The sequence below is a fragment of the Cyprinodon tularosa genome, unplaced genomic scaffold (genome assembly GCF_016077235.1).
Source record: "Cyprinodon tularosa strain WSP-4 unplaced genomic scaffold, ASM1607723v1 ctg66, whole genome shotgun sequence".
Taxonomy (NCBI): Eukaryota; Metazoa; Chordata; class Actinopteri; order Cyprinodontiformes; family Cyprinodontidae; genus Cyprinodon; species Cyprinodon tularosa.
The window spans coordinates 2,685,904-2,711,034 of record NW_024039407.1 but is presented as its reverse complement, the minus strand read 5'-3'; the positions used below and the strand labels follow the sequence as shown (position 1 = coordinate 2,711,034).

Below are 25,131 nucleotides of genomic sequence, written 5' to 3'. Positions count from 1 at the left end.
CCAAGAGGATGGGTTAAATGCAGAGAGTTCATTTCGTTGCTCTGTACTTGTGACAGTGTAATGGCAATAAAGAAAAAAAGCTAGTCTTCTTCCCACCCAACCTTGGGGAATTTACCATCTCCATGCAGCGCTCTGGACCTTTTGCTAAAGCTGTGTTATCTCTGCGCTCATGGCAGGTAGCATCTCCCTCAGGAGGAGGTAGACCTGGAGCTTCTTGAAGATCCCAAAGTCCTCTTCACAGGAGCTTAAAGTTCTTGATGACTTATTGTTCTTTCAGCTGCTATATACTAAGCAGGAGTTTTCATCATACGAGGCCAATTTGTTGCAAAATAACGCCTGCATGCTTTTCTGTAGGAACTCCTGCTCCTCTTCGAGAGCATCCACCTCCTGCTTTGATTAATTGAGTTTTGATATCACTGAAACTAATACAGTTCTTTGCATTTAATGGGCATCTCTGTGATATCTTAAGCTTTAAGTGAGTTTGAAGGCAGGGAAATAAGGCTGCATGAAAGGTGTTTGGAATCATTTCAGACTAGAAGGACTCCCCTGGATTATTGATTGTTTTACAGATCAAGACCAGAGCCATTTCAAAAAGGCATGAACTGACATTTTTGCCTTTCAGATGTTAGATTACTATGTTAATCAGTCAATGAGAGGGAGAGGCATGATGAAAAATATGTTTCATCAAACAATAACAAACTAGAGTTGATCTTTTAGAGCTCCCTAGAATTGCAGTTTTTACAGGTCTTTCCCCCCTCTAGTGGTGAAAAGAATTAAAACAGATGGATTTCCTCCTGCTATAGTAGGTTTGATTCAATCCCTGCCATTTAAATCAGTACACACCTGTAACATTTCTTTATGTCCTCTGTTGTGGCATTCTTGTCGACTCCGAGCACAGCATACAGTGATTCTCCTGAAGTGGACAGCGTTCTCTGCCGCTGATGGTCCATGGCTGCTCTGTTACTCTCTTCTTCCCTTCTCCTACTGGCTCCTCTTCTCACTCAGCTTTTCCTTTAAACAAAAGAAAAGGGGAACAATGAACAATGGACGCTCTGCTCGTATATAGGTTGGACTTTATTAATGAATAAACAGACAAAATAATCAAACCAAAAATGTGCGACACGCAGCAGTTCAAGGCGAATAGGGCCAGAGGGCGATTCAACGACTGTAAACGTCTTATTATTAGAGAGAGAACTCCTACATATGAACCTACAGCAGGTTTTACAACCCATAGATTTCAATAGCTCACAATAAAAGGGGCATTAGATGGCATGAACCTTAATGGAGGTTTAGACTCCTTTAGTTTCACGAATTATACAGATCATTAGCCCTAATTACTTGTGGCTGGAAATTAGGAGGGGAATACAAATGTATTTCTTTTTCTTTTCCATTATTTTACAAAGAGGTAAACAAACATGTCTGTAAACACATCAAGAAGCCTGTTTGACGCAGTTTCCTGTTATTTAGTCATATGTTCAGAACAAAGGTTTGGATTTATGGCTGTAGCCATTAGATTTACAGATATGACAGAACAGGCCCATACTGACGTATTTTAATATAACATTTATGGCCAAAAACCAACATTATCTACAGTTCTCTAGCCTTTAAACACTGTGAAAAATAACCACAGCTCTCATATTGCTTCTCTTAAGTTAAAAACCCACAAATCCTGTGCTGCATCACCATCACAAGACCAAACCAAAAATCATGGGGCTAACCTCTTCCACATGAATGCATATCCAAACTGCAACCAAAAGGAAAAAAAAAAAAACATCACTTAACCATATCAGATCAGTTTTACTGATGGAGCCGATACCAATGATGCAGATGTATAGATATTCCCTAGTGGCAATGCTTCAGAACTATTGTGCTCCCAAAAAAATGTCACACCCCGAACACTTAAAAACAAATGAGCGCTTTAACTGCAGTTTTAACTGGCTTTAATTATTCAACTAAATGCCATGAAAAATCATAAATAGATAAACAAATCCAGTCATGAATACTGTTGTTCTCCAAAAGAAGCCCAAGGTCCAAAAAGCCCATGGTTCCCCCAAGAATTAAACATCAATCCAAAATATCTAAATATTAAAAAAGAATCTAAATTGAGAACCTTAAAGATGGGGTGACAAGTTTAAGAGCACTCTGCTTACTTTATTTACCGTCAATTATAGAGTCTTCAGATACTAATGTTTAAAAATAAAGCATTTTTTTGCGGGTTCTGTTTTTTTGCCCATACCAAGCGTTTGACGCCACTCTGGGACATTGGCTAGCCAAAATGTCTGGTATACACACTGAAAAGGATAGCGATAAGTGACGAAAATACTTATGAATCATCGTCAAGGTACAATTTTTCAACGGATGCCAAACAGAATCCAGTCGACGAACAGGTTCTGCAGCTGCTGCCCTATAAGTTTGCACCTAACAAATCATCGAAGGAGGAAAAGGAAGGGAAGATGGAGTCAATTGGGATAAATAGGAGACGAGAATAAGATGATGACTGAACATCTACAGACTTTAAAAATGAGTGTGAAGAGTGTGAAATGTTCGAATGGTATGTTTTCAACCACTAAGAGAGGTCTAAGTGACTTGTTTAAGCTTTTAAACCTGACAGGGCCCAACATGGCTCAGCTGACATATGTGCATCTTGAGCTATTTATAGATACCAGTGTAGCTTTGCTAGGTATCTATTGCTAAAAATAACCATAATAATAATGTTTGAACCAAACAGTTTTGGATCTTCATACTTTAGATCTCACATGGCAAAAATAATGAAAAACATTATTCAACAACAATGTACAGTAGGGTTATTCTGCACAATGTCATTCCATAACCCTAGAGCGAGTCACACCAGTTGCACTGAATGCAGTAGAGAGGCTTCTTCTACGCAGGGTGAATAGTTCCAGATCTATGCAGATTTTATTTATTTATTTTTTTAACTTCTGTCCCAATGCCCCAAATATTGGAGCAATATCCTGCATCTTACTGGGTCAGATTATAAAAACTTTTTACTTAAAAAAAAAAAAAGTATGAAAGAAATAAAACAGCCATCAAGACTTTAAAGCCTTGCCTAACTTCATTACCAGTCTGCTCCAGTATGCTCAAACGGAAGCAGACAGAGAATTTTAATAGATTAAAGAATGTGTAAAAAGAAAATGCAGCAATAAAGGCCGGGTTTAAACACATAAGCGACAGAGGTGATTTTCAGACAGCGATCTGGGGAGAATGATAAACCTTAGGGGTGTAAATAATAATCGTTTTGTATCGATGCATCGATCCAACAGCTGACGATCCAATGCATCGATACGTCCGCAAGAGTATCGATTCATGTTTTTTTTTTCCCCCCTCTGGTCTATTTTTATCCATTTGCTCCTGGGCGTAATTTTCCTCCCGTGCTGCGGTGGCGCTAAACCTATTTTGCCCTCCTATCGCGCTTCCTGGTTATACTCTTACAGCCATAGATATTCATAATAAAGGCTAGATGTCTCGTCCGCGCTGCTGGCCAATGGGGGTCGACGTCCGCACGTGGCGGCCATCTTGCCACAGGCAGCTCGCTCATTCGTAACATTGTGTTTTAAAGGCGCATGTACTTAACCATAACTTCCTGAATTGTCTAATTGTTTGGTTTGTTAAACAAAAGTCAGACATGTAGTTATGATACTGCACACTTATGAATAATTATAACCATGGTATTTCATATGAAAAGAACATTGAATAGAACATACAGGTGCAATAAATATACACATGCACAAGGTATTTATGTTAAATCAATATATGCTATTAAAACTCAGTGTACTGAATGGCAACATGATATATAGATATATCTATAGATATCTATATAGATATAGATACCTATATATATAAATATGTGTATATATATATATATATATATATATATATATATATAAATATGTATATATATAAATAAAATTATGTATATATATATATATAAATATGTATATATACATATTTATATATATTTTTTAATATGTGTATATATATATATATAAATAAACACTTTTATTTGGGTGTGATTAATTATTTCACAGTCCTAATTTATTTATATTTATATACATACTTTTATAATATGAATATTATTGTTATAATAAAATATGGAATACTGACAGAAAAGGCTTATTGTGTGGCAACCTCTTGGTGTAGCAGCATAATCCAGGTTTCAAATTAAAGGTAACACTTTGAAGTTTCATGTAGACTATTCGGATTATATATCAGGGGTAATTACACAAAAGTTCCTATTTTTAAACCATTATAAAAGTGACATTTATTTGCTATTAAAATTGGTACAATAGTCCCCTTCACAAGTATATATAGATGTAGCATGTTGAAATCCCCACCTACACTACTGTGATGGTATACACATGGAAGACAGAGATTTAAAAAATGACCCAAAAAACATAGCTTGGCTAATGCCCTTTGAAAAGGAAGGTTTTATTGAGCTTCTGTGTAATGTACAAGAGACCGTTGTCCACAAGGCCATCAAAGCGGACAGGAAGGTAGCTGTGGTCATGTACTAGTGCAGGAATGTCAGCAAACGGGGATGGAAGATCTTCTCCTCCTGCTTACACATTATATAACCTGCAGAAACAAAAATAAAAGTGACCAACAACAATTCACGGTGTATAAGATTGGTATATCAATATGTGATTAAATTTCAATGATACACATGCCCTCTGAAGATGAGCTGGAAAGTTGAAAATGTTTGGCACAACACCATCTTTAAGTTGTCCAAATGAAACTAATACAAACTTATAAAAGCTTTGAGTCAACAACAATCTTGTAATACTATTATGTCATAGCAAAAGTCTGGCATCTTCCTTTTAATAAACCCAGCAAATTCCTGTAACATAATGTAAGATGTGTTGACAGACCAAATCGATTGGAAATCATGTTAAATTCTGCCTCTTCCACTGATGTAAAGTTGCTGGTTAACGTTAGCAGCTAGCTAAACTGTAACGTTAGCTGCTAACTTACTAACGTTAGGTCTCACTTTGCAGCTTCTTGTTATTAGCCAGCTAACGTTAGGCTAATAATGAAAATACAACAACACTCAGATTATTGTTATTAGCCAACTAATAACTACAACCACATCCACAAATATTGTAATTTACACCAAATATTAATTGTCATACAATCGTTATTGGTGTCAGTAAAACCTATATAATTGACTAATAATCTCAGCCTTGATAACTTGCGCAAGTAGCCGTGATGCACAACTATGCTGCATGATTAAGTCATTTTTCGACAAGAAAATCTGCAATTTCGACATGTTCAAGCATCAAGAATAATAGCCACGTTCATAATGTTTGTAAGAAACCAAACTGTTTGTAAATCCGTCAAGAATTCAGTGAGATAAGAGTATTTGTGTTTGTGCTGATCACTCACCTTACATTAGGTACCACAGAGCACAACAGAAAGCCTGCCTGAGGTAAGATGGCCGCCGGTGATGACGTTTGAGACTCCGCCGTAAGACATCTAGCCTTTATTATGGATATCTATGCTTACAGCAGTGTGTTGCAGTGAGCTTAACACAGACATTTTTGATTTATGCCCAATATTGAAGCGTGGTCTGCGCTATAAGCTGTGGGTCTAGATACGGCCGAGGTGGTGAGGAAGTGGGGGCGAGTTTGGTCCGACAACGGAGGGAGATGAGGGCCAAAAAGAGCGAAGATCCAGGTGAAAAAAGGGTCCCAGCATTCTAACGCACATCGCTCTTCTAGCGGATCAAACTTCACGAGTTGTTTTCCGCAATTTCGGACATAAAAACAAAACAAGCCGGCCTCTTGTCTGCGACAGTTTGCATTTAGCTACAATTTGGGAGAGGTGCAGCGGCGCGTCTGTGGAGGGGGCGGGACGTCTGGAGCCGAGGTATTGAGTTGCACTCACTGTGCTGATTTTGTGCAGTATTTTTTGATGCAAAGCCTTTCAGAATCTATAACGCAGGGATATTATTATTTTTCTGTGAATGAGGTTTTAATAGGAATAGGTGGAGTACAACTTTTCTACTTCTGTTATTTGCGGTTGTTTCTCAAATAAAATGCACAACGATATTACAGCTTTCATTGATTTATTTCAAATTTGAAACATTGTCTAGCCTGTAAGGTAAAAAAAAAAAATTAACCAATGAATCCAATCGAATCATATCATGGTGTATTCTTGAGTATCGAAAATAATCGAATCGTTGGGTCAGGAAATCGATACTGAATCGAGTCGCCATGATGGATGTGATTTATACCCCTAATAAACCTACTAAAATTAAAGCTCTGTTTTAAAACTTGATGTTACAAACAGCCACATCACAGATATGCATAGTAGCATTATCACAGGCCTTCCTCCCAGCTGCTGTTTCACTTTATAACCATCACTTCTCAAATACTTTAAATATAATTTTGCCATTGTATACTTTTTTCTTTTTGGAGTGCGGTTTTTTTATTTTTATGATATGCTTTTCTTTTCTATTTTTTTTCTTTAGTAGTTTCACCTACTTCAAAATCTCCTATTATAATTTTTATTAACCCTAATGTATATCTGCATGCTTCTGCCAGCCTTCCACAATAGATCAAGAACAATAGATTAAGAAATATGGCAAGAAATGGTAAACGGCCTGCACTCAGGAGACCTGAACAAAGCGTTTTACATTACATTCAGTCGTTCACCCATTCATGCACACGCTCACACACTGATACACAGCGCTACTAGACCATTAGGGTAATTAGCCTTAAAAAAGTGCTCAATCAACTTATTTCAGAATGTAAGGGAAGTGAAGTTTATATACAGATTGCACATGTTAAAATGTACTTTCATTAAATACAGTGTTTTCGAGTTTGTCAATAAGCCCTGATTAAGGGAATTCTTTTTGTCAAGAACAAGTTCCTACACAGGATGTTCCTAATTCCAAGCAACAGATTAATTCAGGCCCGTCCACACGAAGTCAAAACGAACACGAAACGCTGATATTTTCCAAAACGTTTGCCGTAAAGACGGAGACGTAAAATAAATGTGAGCGTCCACACGAATGCATGAAAACGCTGCAAAATGTATGCCAGGCCTGTAAGTGGCGCTGTGGTGACAAAGCAAAAATAAGCGACGAAATGTTGGGCATGCGCACTAATATTTATACATGGTTGCCCTGCGGGTCCATTTTCGTGGTTCAGTCAAATTCAGGTGCTGAACTATGTCGTCGATATTGCTCTGTTCTTCCTGGAGATATTCCAGAAGAAGAAGATTCTGTTGTAAGCCCGACAGCAGGGTGAGTAGCATTAGCAGCAACGGCGCCATTGTTGTTGTGATACTGTGTCGCGCATGCATGTTTAGAGGCGACGCTATGACGCTGGCGTGTAAAAAAAAAAATGCGGTTAGGGCGTAAAGATGGAAACGCGAAAACAGCGTTTCGAAATCTTCCCACTCTGAAGGCTGAATAAAAAAAAGATTGTTTAAAGACCCCCGAAACGCCGGCTTCGTGTGGATGAGAGGCTGGTTTGGTGAAAAATTTGTGCGTTTAGGCCAGGGTTCGTCTTCGTGTGGACGGGGCCTCAATAAAGTTCAGTTTATTCATACAACACCACTTCACAACACATTATCTCAAGTCACTTTATAGAGACAATTCAACTAGATCATTCAGTCAGATTGGTTCAAAGTTTTCTATCTAAGGTAAAACCAGTTGATTGTTGACTCATTGACTTCAGCAATCCCTTACACCAAGCAAATAACAAGCGAAAATGAAGAGGAAAACAGGAAGAAACCACAAAATCAGGCAGACTAGCTCCGAGCCAGCTCCCAAGTCTGGGTCAAGAGAAGGTTTCTTAAATAAAGGTTTAATTACAGCTATCTTAAAGCTTGAGGTACATATCCATGTAACAGGGATAGGTTAATCATTTCTAAAACTACTATTGTAATTCTTTTCTATCAGAAAGTCCACAAACTGTAGTTAAAAGCCTTCAGATGATCCAAAATGCTGCAGCCAGAGTTCTGATGAAAATTGCTATTGCCAATTGGAGATTTCTAGATTTCTTGCACAATAAAAGAATAATATCACAAACAACCTTAACACATTGTCAAATTATGTTTTATTTGGGGTATGAATTTTACATTTACTAGTGCACTTATTTAACTAATAAAACCTGTGAATCTCTTGAGGAAGAATGTTCAACATTGAGTTTTATCTCAATAAATATATTTGTTATGCCTTTAATTATTTGTCATTTTTATCCCCATGTTGTAAAAAATGGTACTGAGTATCAAATCCTTCAGTTAAAATCATTTACACCCTGTCCCCGTTATCTTAGATGTTTCCCCTGGGCTCTGTCCTGGGGCCCTTATTGTTTATCATCTACATCCTCCCCCTTGGCCACATATACTAGAAGTATAATACTAATTTTCATTGCCATGTGGATGAGACTCGGCTCTATCTCTCATCCAAACCAAACTCCATACTCCCACCATCTTCCTTCTCTGACAAGAAGTTTAAAGCAAAACTACTTTTAATAGGTGAAAAAACTACAACATAAAAATGTCACAATTTTTCCATTTTTCCCTCTCCACATTCAAGAGTCTGGGTGTCATACTCGACAATTCTCTCCTTTTTCCTCTCATCTCAATATTACCCGGTCCGTTTACCTCCACATTTGTAATAAACAATGTCTTCAACCCTCTCTTTTAAGTTGCTCCACTGCTATCCTTGTCCATAGCTTGGTTTCTTCCCATTTAGATTTCCTCAATTTCCTACTTTTTAGTATTGCACAAAAAAGAATGAATTACAACTTATCCAAAACTCAGCACTGTAACATTAAATGTACGCCCCATCCCATCCCAACTGCATTGGCTTTCCACCTCACATCATATAAACTACAAAATATTTCTTCTTTCTTTCATCACAGGGGTGTTTGTCAGAGGTACAAATTAACAGGGTGTTTCACAACATAACCAAAAATGAGTGGTGTATCATTTCCCCTTTGATTGATTACAACAAAGCTGTATACCAGAGTTTAACTTCTGTTATGTAAGAGAAAGAAAAAAATACATTTTATATATTTTTTTTATATGCAAAAAGATGTGAAAGGCAAACAAATAATAATAAAAAAAGGAATACCTATATGTCTACACTTAGTACTCTATAATCTTCATGATAAATAGACGTCATTGCTAAAACTTATTGACAAAAATACAGTTCTGGCATTAAATGGAACATGTGCTAAACCGCACCCTATTAAACCAGAGTGGGACACTGAGTATACTGCCAAAATCATCAACTTTAAGACTATTAGGAATGTGTAATGTGAAGAAAGAGAACCAACCCTCTGGTGAAGAGGGCTTCATGGCACCATATGGTCAGTACTGCATAGGCCACCATGCAGTCCCTGAGAGAAAACCTAGATTTAACACCCCCGAGCTTCTACTGTGTCTCAGATTAACCAGAAGTAACACAGATTCTCCGCCCTCCCCCGACCAAGATTACCCAATGAGGACAATTCATCAGGACCAGTGGGATTAACGGCATACTGACACTGTTCTGGTGTGTGTGTGTGTGTGTGAACGCTCACAACCAAGGTCCTTCAAGCCAAATAAATTAGGTTTCCAAACAGAGGCCAAACAGCCAATGAGATTCCACCAAAGAGCAGGAAGTAAAGCCGGTCGTTTATTGAACAGGTCGTCAATGAAAGGGGGACATCATGAAACATCCGTCTTTTTAAGCTCAAGCTTAAAGTTCTTTTCACAATAGCCCAACTTTATTCACACAAACAGAGTAAAGACTAAATCATATTTTATTTCAGGTGCATATTTTAATCTACATGGTTTATTTTACTTATGGGCAAAAGGGTTCATACTTAAGTGAAATTTAAAATCTTTAATATAAATGAATTTCAAGTGGATGCACTTTACCTTTTAGGATGATTTGGCAGAAAATAAGAGTGGAATATAAAGTGCATGGCAAACCAAAAATCACATTCTGATGTATAAACTGTTTGATAAATGCATTAGTTGTAGCATCTTTTGGATATTTACTCGGTTCAAAATATGTTGTGAGAGATTCCATTCTAAGATGAACATAGAAATATAAAAAGAGCCTGAACTTTGATGGAGTACAAAATTATAGAACTATTCAAATAATTCACTTTGTAAAGGTGCGTTCACAAATGGACTCTAACCTTTAAAATCCATTTGAAATTAGATTTCTGCACTGATTTATGGCTTAGCTCGGAGGTCTGAATAGTTTAGAGCAGTGTTTTGCAAACCTTTCCTCAAGGTACGCTTTTATGCAGGTGTCTTTGCCTTTACACAAGAATGAAGTTCAGCAAAATCGGTTTATTAACCACTAATTCAAATCCGCTAAACAAAAACAACTAAAAAATACAGGGCAGAGGGCTCTGAGGAGGTTTGAGAACCCCATTAGGAAAAAAAAAATTATTGTTTTCGACTCAGAAAACTTTCAATGCACCTCTAGTTAACACTGCACTATGAGACATAGAGGAAGAAAGCAAGAAAGAAGCGGGATCAGTTTGCAGGATCATGAAGTAAGGGAAGGAGGACGTATGAGAGGAGATATTTTAGATCAGCTGAGTTTGACTATAGTGAATTATCATTACAATCTATTCAGGTTTTACGTAACTGGATCAGAACCTGGGCTGTATTTGAGTTGATTTTAGACAAAACTGGGTTCTGCATAATTGAACATGAACTGGGCTTGATTTCCCGGTTAGTTTCTGAATCAGTACCAGATAAATACACTGAACTGAATCCAAAACGAATAGTTCTACAATTTGCTAAAGCCCCATCATAAAACAGTGAATGTTAGATCGTTTCTAATATTTTAACAAATCTGACCAAGTCTAAAAATTAGGTCAACAATCAGCGGACAGGACAATTATTTGAACTCCTGTTTTCAGTGATGATTAAAAGGAGAAGTAGGGAAAACCCTGAACGGGTTCTTATGACTTTTACCAGAACTTTATTATTAAGGCCAAAACTAACAGCAGCAAAACATTTAAAGTTCAAGAAATCAATCAAATCAAATAATTCTATATTCCATATCTGAAAAACGAAAGAGGAGGTGTTCATACCTTTTATTTTAATTTTCTGGAACCTTTTTTACTTCTGTTTATACATTTCTATTTATATACTACATCTATATTAGTATTTGTACTAGATTATGTACTACATATCAATAGACATAATCTGGAATTATTTCAAAATAACATTTTGAGTGATATAAATACCCAGATCCTCTAATAGTGTTTCACACATTTAGGTATTTTGCATTTATCCCTAATTTATATTTAGTAAGAAATTGCTTTTTTTATACCTCCTTTTCAATATTTATGTTTAATCTGTGCTTAATCTCCATATCTGTTCCACAATTAAATATGCACATACTTTCCATTGTTAGTGTGTCTTTTTATAAATATCTTTAGCTAAAGAGCGAGTCATTTTAAATGAAATGTTTGTAGCAGCAGCAACACTTTTAATCAATCTCAGATTGAACACGATGCTTTCTTCTCTTTTAAACTGAAACAGGAAACTGAATGCCACAAAGACCTTAGTCCAAAACAGAATGCAGTTAGAGATAAACAAGCTCATGCAAACACGATCAAAATACCATAGCGTTAGAGTTTTGAAGATCTTTATTAATCTAAACCATGAGTTTATTTAGAAAAATACTCCAATAATTTTGCTTCCTATATGTAAAAAATTACGCAAACCACAATCTGTTGTTACTATATGTGCACCTGTTCAATATTTATAAAAATATGAATATTTTACTTGAATGTATAAATATTCATTCTACCCATCAAGGCTTTTAAGGTGTACCCTAGAATTATACGAGAATAGTCCCGCTGTTACCTTAATGTTCTCTGGTTTGCACACGGCCCTTATTCAGTGAATATCTTTAATCGATCAGTTTAGGAAACAAGATGTTCCTCTTTAAAAATGATACCATGTTTTTGCCTGACCAAAGTAAACAGGGTTGTTATGCACCTAATGAGCTGCTATCCTTAAATAAATAAAAAAATCCTAAAATATATTTGCAAGAAATCCACATTTTAAATGTTTTTTTATTTTTTAACTCTGCTGAAAGTTAAAATGCAGTTTACGACTTAGTTATTTTACCGTTGTTGCAAAGAGCACGCCACAATCGGCAACCCTATCAGAGCATCAGTAATGTGACCTCATCGCTATAACCGAAGCAAAGTAAACACAGCTGTCACATGCATGCAAGGCAGCTGACTAAATGTTCGAGCATCTTTTATGCTTCGCTCTTCAAGCCTGGTCATTAGACTAAACCGTCCTCTCCAATTTGAGCTATGAATGGGGGAGGGAGCAAAATGTGTCCTTTTAGATGACAGCTCAGATAAAATATCAGCATAAAACTGGATAGTTGTAACATCTTTACAGGTTGCTAAAGTATTCTTTAAATTCAGATAAAATGATAGTCATGTTTCTTTCTGTGCTTGAGTAACCACAGTTTCTGCCTTCGCCTGAAGATGATGCAGGATGACTTGCTCTGGAGTGGTCTGTGAAACCACCATGATAACTGTAATGAAGCACTGATACAAAATGCAGCAGTTAGTAACAGGCCATTGGTTGAAAAAACCTATTTATATATTGTAATTAGCCAGATATAATTATGTTTTAACACTTAAAGCATAGCTCATTTAATTAAAAAGTTCCAACTGACATAAAAAATGGACTAAACCTCAGTATATCACAGAGTACCAGAAAAGCACAAGGTTAGCTTTATGCTAGGCACAAAGATACACAATGCTTTCCAATCAGTCTGTACATCTTGGGGGGGGGGGGGGGGGGGGGGGGGGGGGGGCATTAGCAAAGGAAGCCAGTCCAATTCATTAGCTAATGTTGAATCGGCACACTGTCAGCATTCACTAATCAGTTTTCCTGATGGATGCAGACATGCTAACAGTGCAGCAGAAAGGATGAACAATCTGGACTCTGCTAAAGAAACCTGGAACAACTGCATAGGGGTTCACCTTCATGAATTGCAATGATGACTACAGGGGATTATTCTAGGAAGAAACAGGCCCTGAGAAAATTTTTATTTTTTGAGTAGTATTATTATCGAGTGTCTATCTCAAAGCTACACACCCAGTGGTATATAAAGGAAGTGTAGACAAGTAAAAAAAAAATTATTAAAAGTGCACAAGGAAGAGAAAGTAAAAGTTAATCAGTTGACAGGCTCATGTGATGCTGCAGTCACAAGACGCTTTTATAAACCTGGGCGAGGCCTGGAAGGAGTCTCTGTCTTTAACATTAAGTAACATTGGTAGAGGAAAACAATATTTTATTTCAGGTGTAAACATTGTCATAAAAAAAAATAAAAAAAGTATTTGGGTTCAGACTGTCGGAGACAGACAGTAGCAGCTGTAATTATGTCAATTTTACTGCTTTTGTCATCTATACATAAAAAAAAGAAGCAATAGTCATTTAATAATATTTAAAAACACAAATGATTTGATAAAAAAAAAAAACTAACTTGATTAGTCGTACAAAAGTAAAAAAAATGCAACACTACAAATCAGGATGATGGTCAAATAAAATCCCAACAAGTAAAAATAAATCTTTCATAGTTGTCTCTAAACTCCATCTTTAACATGGATCTGAAAAAATGAAGAGTTGCCGCTATCGAGTCGTAATTGGGTGATTGCCCAACTCTACTACTTCCCGAACTTCAGCCAATTCCTTTGTTTCCCCGTCTTTTATTACTGTTCCAAATGATTAATCCAGATGTGTGTGACTTCAGTAACCATTACGAGAACAGCCAGACACACCTGGATTAATCAGTTAGTCCAGAAATTAAAGACAGGAAACAAAGTAGTGGGCTAAAGTTCAGGAAGTAGTGGAATTGAGCATTTAATATAACTCATTACTTGTGATTCTAGTTGTTTGAAGTGTTTTTCAAATGATCTTTTACTTATAAATGTGACCAGACTATGAAAACAATTAAAACATCCTGTAATAATCAGTAATCTGACGGGAAGAGAGCGATGGCTTGGGTAACATGCTCACATGTTCTTGTTCCTCTTTAAAGGTTAAATAGCAGAATTTTTGACCCACCTTCACCTTGAGAAATATCTATTGATCCAAGCCCACATACAGGGAACCCTTACAGTACCTATAGGGACAGTACACAATACTAGAGAACAAATGTACAGCAATGTTCATTTATTGAGATACCCGTTTATAGTCATTTAGAAAACAAAGGGGTTATAAGATGACATAAGCTGACAACTGAGACATAGTAAGTGTATCATTGTGATATAGTGTTTAATTTACAAATAGTGTCTTTTTCTTGGGCCACATGCACACTCAGAGATAGGGCCATGTATGCAGATGTAAATGAATGACCAAGTCAAATGAGGTATTAAAAAATACTAACCAAAGATTGAAACATGATGACATCTTCTATTGCTCTATACAAATATTTAAAGTGTAATTTATCAAACGGAGCTCTATGGAAGAGGATTAGGGCCACTGAAAAAATAAAAAAGTTAACTGATTCTTAAATATTATTTCAGTTTAAAATGGGAAACAAGTCAGAATTCTGACCTTAATCTCAGAATTCTGACTTTAAACACAGAATTTGTACTTTTTTTCTTTTTTTTAATTTTTTCTGAATTTTTTCCTCAGAATTCTGACTTTAATCTCAGAATTCTGGATCTTATTGGGCACCATGATGTGGAAGCCCTCAGCTTCACTGACAAAGATGTGAGTTGTTTGGGAGGGCCAGTAACACTTTGGTGGAAAATGATGGGATTAGGTGACTTTTTACGTGCCCAAGGGGTCCCTGGTGATGCTATTTCATTACTGGAAGAGCAGAAGGTGATTAAAACAAGAGAGCTAGTTTAGTCTCTAAAACAGGCATGGCTACAGTTTATTGCTAACCTGTTTGTCAGCAGTCAGAATTCAATCAGAATTCAGACAAAAAAGTCAGAATTCAGAGATTAAAGTCAGAATTCAGAGATCAAATTCAAAATTCTGAGATTCAAGTCAAAATTCTGAGATTCAAGTCAAAATTCTGAGATTAAAGACAGGATTCTCAGATTAAAAAGTCAGAATTCTGAAATTAAAAAAGTCAGAATTCTGAGATTAAAAAGTCAGAATTCTGAGATTAAAAAGTCAGAATTCTGAGATTAAAAAGTCAGAATTCTGAGATTAAAGTCAGAATTCTGAGATTAAAAAGTCAGAATTCTGAGAATAAAGTCAGAATTTTTACTTTTTTCCTCATATTATACTGAAGTAAAATGAAAAAATCTGTTTTTTTTTTCTCCCAGTGGCCTTAATCCTCCTTCGCACATCTCTGTGAAAGTAAAGACCCTGATGTATTCTTCTCCTGACCATGCACCTGTCTCCTACAATTAACACACACACGTCAGCTGCGACATCAAAAGCACACCGGCGTCAGTATGGAAATCCGGATTTATCTTGGTGATGTCTTCTAACAACTACAGTTTACGACATGGGTTTAATCCATCACATCTGAACTAAAGCAGCAGCAATCGAATCTCTGCTTTCAAATAACTTAACTGAAAGATCGCAGAAGCACGTAGGCTCGGGAATCAAACCGAGGTTAAAGCGGATAATCTCCGAGCACCACATCAAACGAAAGCAACGAGCATCCATGTTGGTTAAAGGGGTGTTTAGCTAGTTCATATCCTTGTCTACATTAAGCACTTTGCTCGCTAACTAATCCAAGGGCAGCAAAGCTGGCTAATGTTAGCCCACTCAGCTAACTATGCGCGTTTCTTACCTTTTATTTCTCCAACGGGGGTAATGTTTCTGTCGCTGTCTTTTCCCCTTCTATAGCCAACTTGAAGTGTTACAGTTCTTGCATCTCAGTTTTCCTTTTGCTTTCCGCCGCTAAAGCATTCAGGAACAAGAAGCTGCAGAAAGTAGCGCCAGGCTAATGGCTATACCGGGTGGGAATGATCTGTCAGTCCAAGACAGCAATCCCTCGCAAACCTCCTCCCACTCTACGTCTGCGCGCTCACGATCTCACAGCAGCCGCGCGCATGATCGAACAGGAAGTTTACTCACTACGACGCTACGTCACTAGCGTAACAGTCGGACGCTGTGGAGAGAAAAGTTGTCGGACGTTTTTGAAGATTAAGTCGAATACATTAAAACGTGAGTCTAAAACTTTTATCCCCTTTTTGTTTTAGAAAATATATCAATACAGTTGTTTTGTCACGTCAATTGATTTTATTTTAGTTTGTAAGACTTTGGCCTTCAGCGGTTGATCTATTTAGCCTTGTCATGGGCTAACGTTAGCATGGACCACAACCAAAACTCAACAAAGCTAATCATAGCTACATAGCTCAACTGCTGCGGTTTAAACAAATAAAATCACTATGAAATGAAAACGAGGTGTAAAAATAAAAATTATAATTTTACCTTTCAGGGTCGGGAAGAAGATAAAACTGGAAACGTGTCACCAGTAGCCTTGCAAGGCTGACTTTTACAGCTTGTTCTCTTTTGTTCCTTGTTGAGAAAGTTCCTGTTCGTTAATAAAAAGTAAAGTTGCCCCTTTTTTGTTAAAAACAGTCGATAATATCGATGTAAAGTGCCAAAGCCCGTACTTTTTTTTTTTTTATGAAATGATCCTGTCAAAGTCACCAGTCTTCCAGAACAGCAGAATCCAGCATGACTACATGTAGCTTCAAACTATTTGGTTGCACTTTAATAACTCTGCATATAAATAACATGGACATTTTTTTTACTCTATATATTATTGGTTCAGTTCAGCTTGACGGGAACAACCCAAAATATAGGGTATAATTTTGTGGTTTTAAATGTTATTATGTTTTTTAGGGGACCTATATAACCAGAAACCATAGGCAGTGCATAGATTAAAAAAATATTACTAGTAAATTACTTTTTTCTTTTATTTTAACAGTATGAAGGGGAAAAAAATTAGCAGGTTTGACAAATGTGTTTTTGGATTGATTCAATCTTTTCTTTAAGAGGACGTATTATACAAATTCAATTATTTTAATCCTTCAATACATTTGTCAACTTTGGGATCTTTAGGGCGGCAGAAAAGTTGAAGTTAGTCTGCATATGCTGTGGAGATGTTTATAGATTTATATTCCCTTTGGTTCACACATTTCAACCCATTCCTTTTTTTAAATGTTATTTATCACAGTTGCATTTTTTTAACAATAAGGTAAACAGGGCCATGGAAATCTGGCTAACTGATTTTTGCAAATCAGTTATATTTATTTCTTGCAGTTGGACGTATTAACACGCACAATGTGTTACTCTTCTGTATAATACCCCTTGATAACATAATTCACGTACGTGGTAAATTTTTTTTTTTCCTTTTAAGTAGTTGCCATATCAGGATTATTACTTTTGGCTATTGCATAAAAAAGAAATGTATGTATATAATATATTGCAAATTTGTGACATCGGTTATAATGATCAATGGTAACGAACACTGTCATGGGCCACTTATATCAGAAGCAAGTCCTTGACAAAGGTTTTTAGGTCTGCACAATTGAGGGAATAAAAACGCTAGCTTGCGAATGCTTTGTTGCTGTGCAGCTACAGTAACCTTGATTAGCCAGCCAGACTGACTTACTGTACACAGGGTGTAGCTAGGCCCATAATGCAACAGCCCTTTTCTGTAACCTTAACGGTCAAGATTGCAGCTGCAACAGAGCAAGGTTTTCATGATGCCCTTTATTGTGTTCCCAAAATAGCTGTTTATATGGTTAAAATGTAGACAACTGGCTGATGTATGAAAAAAAATTTTTGTGTCACATCTGTCATTGCCAAACGATTTAGCCAAAAATCAAGTTGCGATTAATTTTAACAAATATTAAGATTTTATTTCGACTTTCCTTTGCCCTAACCCCAAGCTTGTAGGTGTTTCACTTAAGGCTTTCAGTTTTTGAAAGCTTGCTTGCCCAAACCTACTTCAAGCGTTTGAAAGGGCTGGAGGGAGAAATTTTATATCTGACCTGTTAAATATAGTTCGATTTGAATTATTTTTTTTATCAAATTGCGATTACATTGCAAATGCACTGAATTGCCCCGCCCTAATATAGACTACTAGATCACAACTGAATGATCTAATTGGGAAAAGGACATATTTTATAGCATGATTTTTAAAGTAGCACAATTAGAACCACATTGAAATAGTCTTTTGAAACTTTGAAGTTGTTGAAATCTTTTGAAACTGTTGCACATTTGAATTAAGTTTTATATGAGGTCAAATAAAAAATAAGCCAATGATGTTTGGATGGCAAGTCATCCTTACTACCACATTCAATCCCCTAAAGCAAATGAAATCTGCTATAATATAGGAAAATATTAAAGGAATAGTACACCCAAAACATGATTAGCCTTCATTTTCTACTCACCCCCATGCTGAACAACACCCTGGAGTACTTTTTTGATATCTCAAATGCATCTGGAGATCTGGGAGGCTTCTTGCTGTCTGCTGACATTCAAATAATGGAGGTCTATGGTGCCCGAGACAGAAAGGTCCATAAAAGTCCACAAAAAACGTGTCAATATTCCTCCATACTGCTCGTCCAATGTATTCCAAGTGTCCTGAGTGGGTAGCATCCAGAATTTACTCGAAACGAAGTCATTTAGAATGTTTTTAGAGCATAAACAGTAGTGTATAGGATTTCCTGAAAGCGCGCACATGCGCGTTCACGACACTACGGAAGCCGGCAGACCAAACCAGATGAAAGTGCGCATTCAGCGTCTGCTCTGCCAATAATGCAAGCGTAGAAGAAGAAATGTGCTGTTTACCTGTGCAAAGAAAGAAACAACGAAAGAAAAATGTCTGAGGACTTCAGTGTTGAGGAAGAGCATGAGTTCTTTGCCGAGCTGAATGCGCTGGTTTGGTCTGCCGGCTTCCGTAGCGTCGTGACCGCGCATGTGCGTGCTTTCAGGAAATCCTATACACTACTGTTTATGCTCTTAAAAACATTCTAAATGACTTCGTTTCAAGTAAATTCTGGATGCTACCCACTCAGGACACTTGGAATACATTGGACGAGCAGTATGGAGGAATATTGACACGTTTTTTGTGGACTTTTATGGACCTTTCTGTCTCGGGCGCCATAGACCTCCATTATTTGAATGTCAGCAGACAGCAAGAAGCCTCCCAGATCTCCAGATGCATTTGAGATATCAAAAAAGTACTCCAGTGTGTTGTTCAGCATGGGGGTGAGTAGAAAATGAAGGCTAATCATGTTTTGGGTGTACTATTCCTTTAAGGATGTCTGGATCTGATACTGATATGAGCAATCGTTTTGATATCACTCAGAAAAATACACCAGAATATATCACCCTGCATCTAAAATCTCCAATTATTATTAACATGCTGAATGAAACACTCTACTTCTGTTTAAAAGTTATGTAACTCATTGGACAATAATGATGTGTCCATTGTCTATCTGTTATTGTTGACTATTGTTTAAGTGATATCACTTCTAACTTTCCACAATACATAATAAGTGAAGGTATGCATGTCTGATGCAATTATTATGTCAGGATAATATCAGTATCAGTCAGTATTTAAAGATGTATTAGGGTATCGGAAATTCAATAGTTGTATTGTGACAACCCTAATATAAAAAAAATAATATAGTGTCCCATTTCCCCCTGATGTCTGAATATTTTCCCATTAAGATAATAGAATACCACTGATATTTGGTCCGTGTGATGCTGATTGTGTTCGACTGTAATAGAAAGACAACCAATTCAATGAGACAGTCGGGAGGATAGCAGTTATCACTGCCTGAGTTATCCTGTTGTTTAAAGTTTATTAACTGTTTATTCCTTGTTAATATGTCAATTAGGAAGCAAGTGTAGAAATAGGATTTCCTCTTTATGATAAAACTGATAATCAAAATAGTTTTGATCAGTAGTAAAATCCCCATCATCTAACATAGGCATGTTCATGTACTGCATTTATTTCACCCAAAAAGAACGAGGCTGAATCATCTTAATGAATGTTTATAGTGAGGTATTATTTTTGATTGTTTTGAGAGTTTGATTAACTGTACAGTTGACAAATGACCCTGCCAGCTTAAAAAAAAACCCAAAACAAAACAAAAAAACTCTTAAGATGGCTACTTATAAAAATTGGGTGACCTCATCAGAATGACATTTCTTATTTTTCATCAGTTTAGGAGGATTCTAAAGATGTCTTCAGGGGCTCTGTTTCCGAGTTTGGTCAGCGGCTCGAGGGGAAGCTCCAGCAAATACCTGGTGGAGTTCCGTGCTGGAAAAATGACCTTGAAAGGGAACACAGTTACACCCGACAAACGCAAGGGTTTGGTTTACATCCAGCAGTCTGATGACTCCCTGATCCACTTCTGCTGGAAGGATAGAACCACAGGCAATGTTGATGATGTAAGTAAAGATTACTGTTTTTAAATTAGACTGTGATCACAAAAAATATATACAGGCAAATAGGGCAAGATGTTAAATGTATTGCTTTTTATGTGATCTAACTTTGGATGTTAATCTTAAACAGTGAACCACAAGCAAATATCATTTTCTCTACCTCTGCTCATTTTTATAATTACCCCTTATAAAGCATTGTTGCTAGCAATGCAATATTTTTCTAAATTATACCAAAAATATCTTCTCATCTTGTTGATACTGGAGATTTTCTGATATTTTCCGCACTCTTAGGTCAGACATCCTGACTTTTCATGATTACGTTTTCTTGTCCCTATAAATGTTGGCAAACGTTATTTCTAATACAACCTTAACTTTGATCCATTTTGTTTTTGGTAGAAGACAAATATCCATGTAAAGCCTCTTACCCACTAAAATTGGAAGGTTAACATGGGTTTTTCAAACACGGGTCGACCTACTAACTATCAGCATTTGGCTCCCTTCCCATTGACAAAAAAAAATGCAGGCTCTGACCTGCCGCAGGCGAGCTGCGTGGCCTCTCTCCCCCCCACTGCTGCGAATCTGGTGATGCCATCATGCTGGGTTAGCGTTGATGATGTCACCAGTGCAACTGAAATCAGAAATTTTAACAACAGAGAGAAACATGGAAGTCACTCTGCGTGTAGGAAGTGTTTCCTATTGTTTCGATCTTTTGTCCCTTCAATTCTCTCACCAGTGCTGCGCAATATTCATCCAATGTAATTAGCAGGTCAACCCGAGTCTGATTTTTTTCACTGTATGCTGCCCTTATAGCTAACATCTAGATATCAACTATATTTAAATATTCACTTGATACTTACATATTTACTACTATATTTATATATCCACTCTATCTTCTGACCTAAGCTAAATATGAGGTTAAGAAGTCAAATAATTTGTGAGGTTTTCTTTACCATAAGTAAATTGGAAGTTAAAAGTGAATGTCCTGTCTTCTTCTAGGACCTGATCATCTTTCCCGATGACTGTGAGTTTAAGCGGGTGAACCAGTGCACCACGGGACGTGTCTATGTGTTGAAGTTCAAGGCCGGATCCAAAAGACTCTTCTTCTGGATGCAGGTTAGACAATGATGCTGATCAACTGACTAGAAAACTAAGAGCCGATCCGCGGAAGAACCAGTTGTACTTTTTTCATTTTTAGTTATTTGTGTCTGTAAAGAGATCTACCACTTTTTTTAGCATGATTTTTTTGTCATGAGGCCGATCCAGTTACTGAGGCATGGGTCACTTTTAAGAAATTCTGTTTTGTGAGATTAAAAAAGGGCTTAACTTTTAAAATGGTCAATTTAGGAGCCTAAAACGGACAAAGATGAGGAGTTCTGCCGTAAAGTGAACGAGTATCTGAACAACCCCCCAATTCCTGGAGCTTCTGGCAGCGGTGGCGGCAGCGGCCATGAGCTGTCCGCACTGGGCGGAGAGGGAGGCCTCCAGAACCTGCTGGGAAATATGAGCCACAACCAGTTGATGCAGCTGATCGGTCCAACAGGCCTTGGTGGACTGGGTGAGTAACTCTTCATATATTCTTCCAAATATGAAAAATCTAATTTGCTTAAGGCTAGATTAGGTTTTATTGTTAGCTTTTTTTTTCTCCATTAAATTAAAGTTTATGCAAATATTAAAAACCAGGATCAGTTTGGCTTTCCAAAAGAAAAAAAAAATTTGTTTTTTTTTTTCAGATACATTGTCCAAAGAGACTTTGTGATTTGAATCTGGGTTAATAAACCCAGGCACAGACGTCAGGCAGGCAGAACTTGCATGCATGACTCGAAAGTAGGAATGTCCCGATCCAATATCATATATGATAACGTTTCGATATTTGCCAAAAAATAAAAATCTGATTTCGTCAACTGCCATCTAAAATCTTATCTTATTGTTGGTTATTTAACTTATTTTGTAAGTTACTGGACCCAATGTCCACAGGTGGGGGTTGTATTCAGCCCAATAACATGCAGAATGCTTGGCATTTGCCAGAGAACATCAGGATTGGCAAATTAGCCACTGGCGCCCTGTGCTCTTCACAGATGAAAGCAGGATCATCTTTCTACAGAACAAAGTATTCTATTTGAAAGTTTCGTGTTTTTTGAGTGTTCCCTTTTTTTTAGCGGTATTTTGTCAGCCTCAGGGTAAAGTTGAGCTGCTTTTTTTGATCAGTTTAGGCAGTTTTTATAGATCTGTTTTTGTTTGTCTAAGGAGGCCTGGGAGCTTTAGCAGGACCAGGGCTTGCAAACCTTCTGGGCAGTGGGGGTCCACCCACTAGCAGCTCCTCATCCAGGTAGGATTCTCCAAACTAAAAGACTTGTGTAGACTGAAGCAGATATCAGGTTTTATGGGCCAACTCTATCCTCTGGTTCCTTCCACCTCTCTGCTAATTTCAGTTCTCGGAGCCAAGCTGCAGCAGCAGCAGCCTCCTCTTCATCAGCTGCAGCCCCGAGACTCAGTTCTACCCAAACTCCAAGCACCCCGACACCTCCTGCTGCGACCGCTCCCTCCACTACTGCTGCCCCCGCTACCCCCTCCACACCAGGTATAATGCTCCCAGACATCCTATTGGATCTGCTAATGGCTTCATGTTTTCTAATGAACCTGAATCCAACCTTTACACTAAAGAAAGGCTGAATATCTCATCTGATGCCTGTTGAGTTTCTGTGTTGCCATTTAATCACGAGTTCCCCTCTTTCTCATTTGCAGCTCCAGCTCAGACACCTGTGGCTCCAGCCTCTGTGGGAAGCCCTCCCCCTCATCAGCACATCCAGCTCAGTGACCTTCAGAGCATCCTGGCCAACATGAATGTTCCAGCAGCTGCTGCTGCTCAGGGTCCTGCAGGTCAGTAGCTAATTTCCTACTTCGTGGTTCATTCTGTGGATGAGAGAAGAAGCTGGAAGTTTCTGTCTAGTGTGAAGAGAAAGCATTCAAGACTGACTGATGTTTGGAGCAATTGTTGCAATATTAACATCCTGACATTATTTCTTATTATTCCGCCCTTAATGACAAAGTTTTAGAAAAGAGGCTCCAGCTGTGACTCACCACAGCATAGAAGCTAAAGGGTTTTGTTGTTGTTTTTTTTAGTGGACCTAGCAAGTGTTTGCACCCCAGAGATGATGGCTCCCATCCTGACCAACGCTGAAGTCCAGCAGAGGCTCCTCCCCTTCCTTCCCAGTGGAGAAAGCTTACAACAGAGTGCTGAGGAGATCCAGAACACTCTTAACTCACCTCAATTCCAGCAGGTAGAACAAGATCAAAACACAGACCTTTAGAAACTTCTTTATGTTCTTTAAACTTTATTTCCTTATTTTTACATTTTCCACTTTTCTTTGGAGCAGTTTAAGGCTAAAACAGGTATTTGAAATGAGTCGACTAACTGTCACCTCTTTCTTTCTTTCTTGTAGTCCATGAGTATGTTCAGCAGTGCCTTGGCTTCCGGACAGCTCGGCCCACTCATGAGTCAGTTTGGTCTGTCAGCTGAAGCTGTGGATGCCGCCAACAGGGGAGGTAGGACAAACACACACCTTACATCCTTACATTTTTTTTTTCCTACTTGCTTTGATTCTGTTTTATGTTCCTGTATTTTAATCATGTAAAGCACTTTGCATTGTCTTTGTACTGAATTGTGCTATACAAATAAATTTGCCTTGCCTTGCCATTGAGTCATCTCTCTTGGACTCTGTCCATAGAGCTATCTGTCAGTGAAGAACGATGTGTATAAAAATGAGAATCACTGGGAGGGCTGCTAAATAAATGCTAGGTAGCTAAAAATATTTGCTTACCTGCCTTCACTCACATGAACTAAAGTAAAATCCCATTCAATAGGCAGGGTGAACGACAGCCATTGGCAGTATCTACTAAAGAGTAGCAACTCAGTGGCAAAGTCATTCTGTGTATATGAATCAATTTCCTGAGGAAAGCCTGTCTGCAGGAAGCTTTTTACCATCTGCCACCCTGAGATGCTCTGAACTAAAGTTTATTAAGCCCAAAGAACAGAAATAAAATGCAGACTCCCAATGCTACTCTTAGAAGCCACCATAAGATCAAGGACTGAATTTTCTCAGTAAATCTCCAATAATTTTCAGATAATGTCAGTTTGTTGCACTTTTACATAAAATCACTCAGGGTAGCCCCCTTTTTTCACTACTTTTTTTTTTTTTTTACTACGGGCATCGCTGCGTCATCATTTATCAGATTATCCTTTTTGAACAGGATGCCTTTTTATTAACGCATGAATCCACATCTTCAAAAGATGCTATCTTTCTTTTCCTTTGGTCTTAACACATTTTCTCTCCCTTCCTCAGATGTAGAAGCGTTTTCCAGAGCCATGCAGGGCAGCAAAGGAGACTCAAAAGAGAAGAAAGAGGACGATGAAGACATGAGTCTGGATTAGAGACGAGCCAGCCAAGTCCCACACTCGTCTGTGCTTCCGTTTACCTCTCTTTATATCAGCATTGTCTTCAACCATTTTCTACACCAAAGGCAATGTTTCTACTCAGGAGAAATGAAATATTAGCTAGGGTTTACTTTGATCACCTAGTAGAGTTTTCTGTGTTTGAATTTCTCCTATGTTCCATTTCTTTTAAACTGTTCTGGGACTAAGCCTTGTTTTCTTTTTGTTCTTAAAGTAAAGACTGTGTGATGTCAGCTTTTTGGGGACTTACTAATAAAAATAAAGGATAAAAACACTCAAGTGTA

The 25,131-nt window shown here is 37.5% G+C and overlaps 2 protein-coding genes across 5 annotated transcripts in view; one reads left to right on the top strand and one right to left on the bottom strand.

Moving 5' to 3' along the window:
- dnajc5ab (DnaJ (Hsp40) homolog, subfamily C, member 5ab) overlaps positions 1 to 16,020 on the bottom strand; it is a 23,724-nt gene extending 7,704 nt beyond the window's left edge. The window contains exons 1-2 of the mRNA XM_038309300.1: positions 15,776 to 16,020; positions 844 to 1,011 (exon numbers count right to left, since the gene is read on the bottom strand). Coding sequence (XP_038165228.1) covers positions 844 to 950 — 107 coding nt within the window. The 5' untranslated portion in view covers positions 951 to 1,011; positions 15,776 to 16,020. The remainder of the gene's footprint in view (positions 1 to 843; positions 1,012 to 15,775) is intronic.
- LOC119799417 (proteasomal ubiquitin receptor ADRM1-like) lies at positions 15,995 to 25,131 on the top strand. Of its 4 annotated transcripts, none has more exons than XM_038309295.1 (10): positions 15,995 to 16,152; positions 20,176 to 20,403; positions 21,394 to 21,510; positions 21,742 to 21,952; positions 22,642 to 22,723; positions 22,827 to 22,975; positions 23,140 to 23,274; positions 23,518 to 23,675; positions 23,838 to 23,940; positions 24,738 to 25,131. In XM_038309295.1, the coding sequence occupies exons 2-10, from the start codon at positions 20,194 to 20,196 to the stop codon at positions 24,824 to 24,826; spliced, it is 1,254 nt and encodes a 417-aa protein (XP_038165223.1). In that variant the 5' UTR covers positions 15,995 to 16,152; positions 20,176 to 20,193; the 3' UTR covers positions 24,827 to 25,131. The 4 variants fall into 4 exon arrangements, with proteins under 4 accessions (XP_038165223.1, XP_038165226.1, XP_038165225.1 ...); XM_038309298.1 differs by lacking the exon at positions 24,738 to 25,131 and adding an exon at positions 24,089 to 24,153 and having other exon boundaries at positions 23,838 to 23,964; XM_038309297.1 differs by having other exon boundaries at positions 15,996 to 16,152; positions 22,645 to 22,723.